The 10134-nt window shown below is 36.3% G+C and overlaps 1 protein-coding gene across 3 annotated transcripts in view; it reads right to left on the bottom strand.

Moving 5' to 3' along the window:
- Positions 1 to 10134, bottom strand: part of EFCAB3 (EF-hand calcium binding domain 3) — a 37100-nt gene that overhangs the window by 16654 nt on the left and 10312 nt on the right. For 2 of the 3 annotated variants that reach the window (XM_072939362.1, XM_072939361.1), the window contains exons 2-4: positions 8964 to 9054; positions 6567 to 6643; positions 389 to 532 (exon numbers count right to left, since the gene is read on the bottom strand). In XM_072939362.1, the coding sequence (XP_072795463.1) occupies positions 389 to 532; positions 6567 to 6643; positions 8964 to 9037 (295 nt within the window). In that variant the 5' untranslated portion in view covers positions 9038 to 9054. Of the gene's footprint in view, positions 1 to 388; positions 533 to 6566; positions 6644 to 8963; positions 9055 to 9916; positions 10133 to 10134 lie in introns of those variants that run through there. The other variant, XM_072939360.1, reaches the window with a different exon arrangement.

Below are 10134 nucleotides of genomic sequence, written 5' to 3'. Positions count from 1 at the left end.
CTTGGGCTTGGTTGTGTCTTTTGGCTCAACAGCCACCAAGAGGGGAACCCAGTTTTTGGGTAACAGTAACAGGTTATTTTTGAAATTGTCAGTGCCTTTGTATCTGTTATTTCAAGGCACCCTTCATGGTACCTCATGACAGGTAATCTGAATTTTATATTAAAGATGACAGTCACTTTTAGTTGCCATGTGGGATTTTCCAAAGAATAGCCTACTTTGTAGCATTAGTTTGATTTTATAACTTGTACATACACCTCACTGATAACTTTAAAGAGAAACACGTATCTATACTTCTGGCAAATAAGTGAGGTTTATTTCTCATGTTTACATAATCTCAGAAAAAAATTCATAAAAATCTTTTATGAAAAAAATAAGTCAAAGTACTCACGATCAATATCAGCACATTTTAATTCATTATAGACATCGTGCTTGGTTAGATTCATTCCCAACTTAGCTAAAGTGCGCATCATTCCATGTAAATCAATACAGCCAGTTTTATCCTTGTTAAAGAAGTTGTAGGCATCTTGGAAGGCTGCGGAAATGGAATTAAGTTAGAACAGTTATTTAAGAATAAATACATTTTCTAATGGAACTAGGACAGACAGTACAGTTGATTGGAGATCATGTTCTGAAAAAGTATTTAGAGAAGTGAGTATTTAATAGACTTTTTTTTTAAAGCACAGTGTCCTTCCATGAGATTTGAAGTAGAATAAAATTGATGGAAAAGCAAGTAGGCAAAATGGCTTTTGAAAGATGTCCACACCCTAATTCCTGGAGCCTGTGAAGGTATTACTTTATAGGACAAAGGGATTTTGTAGATGTAATTAAATTAGATTATCCTGAATTATCTGAATGGATTCCTTATGAAGCAAGAGAGATGTGGCAGAAGAAGTGAGAGAGATTCAAGGCATGAGAAGGACCTGAGTCACTATTGCTGGTTTGAAGATAGAGAGGACATGTGATGTGGAATGCAGGCAGCCTTAAGTGTCTGAGAGAGGCTCCTGGATGACAGCAAGGAAATGGGGACCTCAGCCCTACAACTGCAAGGAACTGCATTCTGCCAAAAACCTAAACAAGCTTGGAAGCAGATTCTCCTTCAGAGCCTCTAAATAAGGGGCCAGGCTGGATAACACCTTCATTTTGGCCTTGTAATACCCAGAGAAGAGGAATCAGGCAAGCCGACCTTATTTCTGACCTACAGAACTGTGAGGTCTGAATGTTTTGTATACACTCAGTTTTTTCAAAGAAATGCTCAAGTATTAACTGGAGCCAAACTAAGACATGTATTTTCTAAAATTAGAAAATTAAGGAATACATTCAGAATAAGGTATACCCTAAATGGCACCAGAATAAAATATTTCATATCGCATTTAAGTGAGAACATCTCAGTGTCAGAGTGGTTAATCCATAGAGGTAATACTTGATTTATAATTGTGTGAAAAGTTAACATCTTTCTCCCTTAATAAAAGGCAGGCTTCTTGAGGGCTGGAACTATCTCTGACTTGTTTCTTTTTTCTCCTAGTATTTCTAGCACGTAGTAGGTATTCATGCAGCTTAATCAACAAATATTTATTGCATGCTTTCTATGTGCTAGGTGCTGTCTGTGTGCCTAGGATATATCAGCACACTAAATAGACAAAGATCTCTACCTGTATGTAAATGTAATAAGAAGGTAAGTTAGAGAACATGTTAGAAGGTTAGAGAGTGGTAAGCACTATAGAAAAGAGAAAAAGTAATTCAGGGTGGGGGGATTGGGAGTTCCAGGGATTGAAGGATAGTTTGCTTGTATTAAAACATAAGATTTGAGCAAAGACTTGAAAGGTGAGAAAGTGGATATCTAGGAGGAGACACAGAGGGAAGAGCTAGAGCAAAGGCCCTAAGGGGACTGGGCCTGGCATATTCCAGGAACAGCAAGGATGCTAGTGTGGCTGGAGCAGAGTGAGAAGAGGAAAGGAGTAGGAAAGGTCAAGAGAGGTAATGCATATGTGGTTATGTTTTTAAATTTATTTTAAAATTTCAGACTGATTTCAGATATAGTTGCAAAGATAGCACAGAGAGGTCCTGAGATCCCTCTCCCTGTTTCCCATAATGTGAACATCCTACATTCCTGTGGTACATTTGTCACACCTAAGAAGCCTACACTGGTGGAGTCCTATTAAGTAAACTGCAGACATTATTTGGATTTCACTGTTTTTCTACCTACACCCTTTTTCTTTTTCTGTTCCAGGATCACATCCAGGATACTGTAGTCGTCACATCTTTTTAGCCTCTTCTCTATAACAGTTTATCAGACTTTCCTTTTTCCTGATGTCCTTGCCAGTTTCAAGGAGTGTTGTTCAGATATTTTGTAGAAGTCCCTCAATTTGGGTTTTTCTGATTTTTTTTCATGGTTAGTCTGAGATTATGAGTTTGGTGGAGAAAGACCACAGAAGTGAAGTGCTGTTCTCATCATTACATCCAGGCTACATACTATCAACATGACATCACTGATGATGTTAACCTTGATTATCTGGCTGACGTATATCTGTCAGATTTTTCCACCATAAAGTTACTTCCCTCCTTTTTCATATTCTGCTCTTTGGAAGCAAGTCGTTAAGGGGAGTCCAGACTCAAGGGACAGAGGCTCAGGGGTAGGGGGAGTTAAGCTCCACCTCTTGAAAGAGGTAATATCTACATATTAGTATTTGGAATTCTTTTGTAAGAGAGATTTGTCTCTTCTTCATTTTTAAAATTCAATCATTTATTTCTATCAGTAGGGACTTACAGATATGTATTTTATGCTTTGAGTTATAATCCAATTCTATTCTATTCTGTTTACTCTTTTAAAAGACTTTATTTCAGGTAAATAGCCAACATTTTTCATAGAAGTGAAATGCAGAACTAGTCCTATTAAAAACAGGCATAAAATAAGGGGCCTTACACTGCTATATTGAATGTTATTTTAGAAGTTACAGCCAGTGAAACAGAAGTAAACTTTAGGAAATGGGTTATAATATTACGTACAAATTTGTTAAGTTTGTTAGGCTTGTTAAGCTTGTACCTAGCATTATAATTAAAACTTGTTAAGCTCAAAGAAACTCACTGATTAACAAGTAGACTCAATAAGAGTTTGATAAAGAGCTTAATACAAGATTAATACCATTTATTATAATGCTATAAACCAATTAGATTATAAGATCCTATTCCCAACTGCAACAACAGATATTAAGTAGTTAGGAGTTATCTTAATGATACTATTCTACTTATTTTTGTTGTTCAAATTGTTCCAGCTCTGGCTGTTGTGAGCTCTTACAGTTTGGTTTCTGTATCCCTTTGACATGCTCCTGTTCTTTTGTATTTTGAACTCTTTCTTACTTTCTGGCACTGCCAAGACATTCCAGGTTCATCTTATATATTCTCTGCCTAAGCCCTAGAATCAGCCGCTTATCCAAGGAACTGGTTCTTTGATAGGAGACTGATTCTGGACGTCAGGATCTGGGTGCTAGGTATACTTGCTGCTGTGGGGGTGTTAGTGCTTCTAAGTCCCCTCAGCAGACTGAGCTGGGAAATATATGCACATATATTAACCCATGTGTACACACATATCTGTAATTATTTCTTGATCTATCCATCTTATACTTATTAAACTCAACATGAGTGTACACTGATGTCTCGGACACTAATTCAGTTCCACTGCTTCACTTTTTCCTTCTTCCCTTGTTTATCTGAAATTGCCCACTCCAACAGTGAGAAACCTGATTCCCACCATCTACCATCCATTTCCTTATTTATTCAATTATCGTATACATGTACAACAGTTTGAGAATTATTAATCTATACTCCTATGGGAAATAACCTTACAAATCAGAGTATGTTATTTATGGACAGTTCCTTTTGAGTTGTCTTAACTGACTAGTCAATTAAGTTTCTAGTCAAAATGTCATTTTCAATGTTACTTAGGTTGGCATCTCTTTCTCCCTCACCTGACATATTTTAACAGGATCACTGTGGCCATTGTTAGAAAAACACTTTTGTGAGGGTTTGGGTTGAAGTAGGGAGATTAGCTTCATGTAAGAGGCTATTGTAGGTGAGCAATAACAGTGCTTCAGGTCAGAGTTGTAGCAGTGGCGGTGGTAAGAAGTGACTGACTTCTAGATATATTTTAAAGGTAGAGCAGTGAGATTTCCTGATGGATTTAGAGGTAGGATGAGAGAGAAGAGTCAAGGATGATGCCAGAGTTTTTTTCCAGAACAAGTGGAAGGATGAAATATCAATATCTATGGGTAGAGCAAATTTGGAAAGTAAGAGGTTGAGGGGAGGGGAGAAAGGAGAAATAGTGGTTAAGGGATATGCAGATTCAGTTTGGGAAGATGAAAAAGTTCTGCAGGTGGATGGTAGTGATGGTTATAGAACAGTGTGAATATATTTAATGCCACTGATCTGTATGTATTCTTAAAAATGATTAAAATTATGATTTTATGTTATGTATATTTTACTACAATAAAGAGTAAGAGGAACGTTATCAGGAGTTTGGTTTTTGACATGTTGAATTTGAGGCATCTATTACATATACAATTGCATATGGCAGTTAGATATGAATCTGGAACTGGGGAGAGAGGCCTGGGCTGGAAAAATACATTTGGGGACTTTTGGCATGTAGGTATTTAAATCCTAAGACAGATGAGATCACCACTTGTGTGAGTAGGATAAAGACAAGAAGAAAAAGGAAAAGGAGTTTTGGAGACAATGAGTGTAGACATCTCTTTTGAGGAATTTTTCTTCAAAGAAGAGCAAAGAAATTGTGTGGTAACTGGAGGGGGAAATGAAGTCACAATGCATTTTTTTAGGAGAGAGAACAGTAAATTTGTATGGTAATAGGAATGATAGAGAGTGAAAAAAATTGGTGTTGGGGGGAGACAGTTTCTTTGGTAATATCTTTGAATATGAGAGAGGGGATGGGTTCTAATCCACAATGGAAAGATTGGCTTTAGATAAAAGTGTAAAGTTCATTTGTGGAAGAGGTAGGAAGACAGAGTTTGTGGGCACAGATGCTGGTTGGGGGTAGATGTGGAAGTTTTATTCTGATTGCAGAATCTGAATTCTGTGATTACAAAGAAGTAGGAAGCAAAGATATCAGTTGAGAGTGAGGATGGGAGCAGATGTTGGAGATTTGGAGGTGTTCAATAAATATTTGTAGAATGACAAATTAATACTGCATAGTGCTTAATTCTCACAACAACCACATTTTCTAGTGTCTGTAATTGATGCTTTGATATCTGGGGCCTTGCTGATCCTGGAGGGCCTACCCCTCCATAGCTAGGGACTTCCTAGAGATATTAAAAGATTTGCCTGTGAGCATGTTTTTCATATATAAACCAACCAATCCAGAGACCATATCCCCAACCACCCAATTTCTCAGGCTCTTACACTCTGGGCCACTGTTTCTCTGTCCTAATTACTGCAGAGACAACTAGGGACAACTAGGGACAGCCCTTTAACTAGGGACAGCACTGAAACCCAGAGCTCACTGAAACTATCTGAACTAGCCAATACTAAACCTGCTTATCCTGCCTCATCTTCCTGCAGAAACCACATTAAGGCTCTTGCCCACTTCCCTCTACCCTTTGCCTCCTGACTGACTCTGGTGCTTCCCTGTATCCCTCTTCATGGTGTGCTGCACCTCTGATTTCTAGGGACCTCTTGAGTATAAAAAACTTCTTCCATGACAGTCATTTCTATGGCTGTATGTCTTACAATACCTGATTAAAACAAATCGTGGGTACCCTTAAAGCACTGATGTATATTAATGTACTTCAGAAAACTTGAAATTTTATAAAGCCATAAACTGTTATTATTAAGGCATTTAGCTCAGTTTTACAGTGAAAAAATGCAGTTCTTATCTTGATAGTCTTTTCTGTTTTCCAAGCCAGCTTTCTCAGCAATAAAGGTGATTTTTTTTATTCCTGTCTCTTAGATCAATTTCTCAGTTGGTTCTAAACTTGGACGGGTGAAGTATTAGCTTTCCCAGAACCCAAACACAGCCACGCTTGACCTTTTTTTTTTTATTATTTTAGTTTTTCTAGTGTGTCACATTTTCCCTTTTCTCTGGGCCTTTGCAGATGCCTTTCTTCCCAGAACACTCTCCTCTGTGCTCTTTTCCTGATTTACTCATTATTCAGCCTTCCTTGGGACTCCTCTCCTAGCCTTGCTGAGACTAAGTTAGGAGACTTTCTGTTTTGCTCCTTTAACTCTATATTTCCCCAATCATAACTTGTGTCATATTGTAATTTAAATGGTTCAATCAACAAATTCTTGTTGTTGACCTTGTATTTTTCCTTCTCCACACCATAAGATCTTATTTGAATAAAAATATTTGGCCAGGATTGTCCAAATTCTCAAAGATGTCTATTCAAAAGTAATCTCCTTTCCACAAATTAGACTGAATTATAAAATATATATATTTTTTGCTTTCACATAACAGAGTACTGTAGACAACCCTTGAAATCCCAGATCTCACTTTGAGAAAAAAATGATCAGATATATTAAGGGGCTTTTGTTTATGCTTTCGTTTTGAAGATGGTTATTACCTTGCATTTGTGAAGGGCTCAACTTCCTTTCTTTGTGCTTTGGTTGGCATGGCAGAGGTTCTGGTATATCTTTATCCCTGCAAAAAGAGATACATATTTGAAACCAGCAAATATTAGTTCCATTCACTAGTTTTTGCCGACTGGAATGACTGTAAGCATCAAAATATATCCAGAGTCACACTACCTAAGGGACCTATTACTGTCGATTGACAATAGGTACAGGATAGACAGAAAATGTTGGCTACTGAGGTCCACCTTTGCCCTATACTTGCCCATCACCCTTACCCCCTTAAAAATCTGACTTTACCCATTTTACAAAAGAGGAAACAGACACTCAGAGGAATTAAATAACTTGTCCCAAGTCACAGAGATAATAAATGGAAGTCCTGGGATTCAAACCCAGGTTTATTTGACTCCAAAGCCAAAGAATCTAAGCCTTACCTATTCGTATTGTTAGAAATACGTTGTTTCAAATTTTTAACTAGTTTAGATAATCTTATGGTGAATACACTTAGAGTGAAACTTTTGTATTTATGTTTATTGTGTGACTTTAATTACCAAATTGTATTTTTACCAGTATTTCAGAGAGAGAGAGGTAGACTGATCTCTCTCTCTCTAGATGTCTCTATATCAGCTGTATCTATCTAGCTCTCTTTGGGAGAGAACAGTTCTGGAAAGTTTGGAACCCTGGGTGACCTTTCATTTCCTCAGGAAAATAAAATCTGGAAAAAGAGGAAAAATATTCATACTTTGGGAGTATTTTGTATAAATCTGCAGTAATTTATTATTTTAGGAACATAAAAATATATTAGGCAAAACTGGGTTTATTTATAATATGGTAATAATAAACATAACAATCATAATTTTATGAATGAATTTTATTTAAAATGCATTTAGTTTTGATACTAGTAGAACTAAAAGTTTTAAGGAATACGTAATTCCTTAGTTTTTGTGCTTTTATAAGCAGTTAAAAAGTAAAACTAAAATAAGTACTAAAACATGGTAGTTATATTAAAAATTTATATTTATTAATTTAGCATTCTGTACAGTATGTAGTAGAATCAACTCATTTTCAAAGAGGGACCTTGGAAAAAAGGAGGTTATAAGGTCTCAAAATGCACCATTCTCAATTTTTTTGACATGGAATTTGAACTAATTAGTCTTATTTTCTCAGCTTTTACTGACATTGATTTTTTTTCCTGGTGTTTCCTTTTTATTACCTACTTGATGCCTTTACTCAGATAAGTTATTTTATATTTGTCATGTGTCTAAACATAAACAGATTTCTTTTGCTTAATATAAAAGATGCAGTAGATGGAGAAATATGAAGTTCTCAAGAAGCAAGAGGAAAGTAGAAGGCCAGGAAATGTCTTTATTAGCTACATTAAAAAAAAAATACTCTTGGCAGAATTTCAAACCTTGGATTGAACATAGGAAACAGTTGTTTTTTTTTTTATTTTACAGTGTTTCAAAGGTTCAAAGAACTTTTGATTTGGAATGAACCCAGTCTAGCCTCTCATCTCATGTAGGAATTCCTTCTACATGTGGTATTATTTAGTCTTTGCTTGACTACTTTCAGTGACAAGGAAGTCACTACTTCAAAAGACAGTTTGTAATGCAAGATAAGGGAACAATGAGATCAAGGGATTTGACTGGATTTGGGATTTTGTCTTACCCACGTCCCAGTAAAAAGGCAGTAATATATTCCTGTAGCAGTGGCATAGTCAAGGACACTAGGAGAAATACCCTCAAAGTGGCAAAGAAAGTGGTTAATTGTGAGAGGAGAGAGGCTTTTCTTTCTGTAATCTGATAAAATTTACATCAGGCTTTCACTTTCAGTCATTAGTGGCTACTGTTTTTTGGAAGTTATAGTTATCAGACTAAGAAAAAAATTATTGTTAATATCATAGGCAAACCTCCCTTCTCAATTTTAGCTCAAGATTAGTCATAGCTAATTTACCAGATTCCATTTTACCGGCCATTTTTGAGCTTCAGACCCTTTCCCTATACTCTGACTTGCTTAGGGGTTTAGATCTTCTTTATGATACTCTAAATTTATTCCCCTTTAAACTGGCACTTAAAATGTCTTCATGTATAACTGACAACTTCTTAAGCCCTGTAGGCTCCTCTCACACAAAAATAGTCTCTCATTTGGGAGAATAGGAAAGAGACCTCTTTGTTTCTCTAATCAAAACGGATATATATTTTTTACTTTTCCTAAAGAATCCTTTTCTTCAATTCATATATTTTGTTTTATAACTAACTTTATCACAGAATAGATATTTGAAGAGCATTCTAACTTGTTTCATCTTGGCCTTTATGGGTACTTAATATATTCATCACCTTAATAATTCTTTATCTTAATATATTTATCATCTTAATAAATTCATTACTTACCTATTGCCATGGAAGTTGGGTACTTTTGTTAGAGGATTCAGCTCAAGTTTTGCTTTAATGTCAGAAACTGCCATGTGGCCAGTACTTCTGTCTGGAATTCAGAAGATACAATTAAGGATCAAAGCAAAGATTCTTTCCCAACTCAAGCCCTGGAGTTTGAAGTCCAGGGCCTCAAGGTATGATAATATGTGCAAATTCAAGTTAGAGGTATTTGCGAAGTTGGAATGCCATTGTGGAAGGGCCCCTTTACTATCCCAAGATCTCTAATCAAAATTTCTTGCCATTGCTCCTCCTTCAAATAGTATCATTCTGATCCTATTTAAAAAATAAATGGTAGAGCATCCTGGAAATATGCAGAAAAGTTTATTTAAAGACAAAATTTATTTTTCATCTCATAATTGACAGAGAATAAAATGTTATAGCATTTGCAAAATATTTACCGAATCATTTATATGTTGGTAGCTGCCTGGTAGTAAGATTTTCCCAGGGTTTCTTTCTGGGAGTTCCACCTGTGTCCCGTCAGTTCTTAAGAACCTACTGATCTTTCTCAAAAGTAAGAACGGGATGGGATATAATGCTGTTTTGCTACCCCAGACCCTCCTGAATGGACTTTTAATCCTTATGGACTCCGTAGTCTTTCCTTTCTGCTTCTGCATAGTTTGAGAGTCAGGGCCTATAGACCAGAAGCTGGGTTGGTAGCGCTTTCCCCTTTTATTGTTGGTTTTAACTCTCCAATTATCTTTTCAATATATAGAGTGTATTAGGCAGTTCACTGACAAAACTGGGTTGCTGGCTTAGGAATAGTAGACAATCATATACTATTGGACCATGAAGAAAAAGTCTCTGAACATTTGTTTAGAGTTCGATCAGTTTTCCCAAGTTTTCACCTCAGACCCTGGAAAGCAGCTGTTTTAAACAACTCAATTACATGTGCTTAAAATCTAGAAACCTACCACAGAGCTGGGAACTCCAGAGAGGCTTGACAATTTAGGCATTTGAAAGATGCTGTGGAATCATCCTCATGGCTCAAAATAATCATTACTTTAAAAAACTACCTTCAATCTCTCACCGAGATGACAGATTGAAAAAAAAAAAAAGGACTCTTTGTAGATTCCTACAAAATCTGTATATTTACCTACTTCTAAGCTGTGCTACTTAGAACTTCTGGGCT

Source organism: Vicugna pacos, chromosome 16, assembly GCF_048564905.1.
Source record: "Vicugna pacos chromosome 16, VicPac4, whole genome shotgun sequence".
NCBI lineage: Eukaryota > Metazoa > Chordata > Mammalia > Artiodactyla > Camelidae > Vicugna > Vicugna pacos.
Note: the sequence above shows the minus strand (reverse complement) of the source record. Positions and strands in the feature narration are given on the sequence as shown.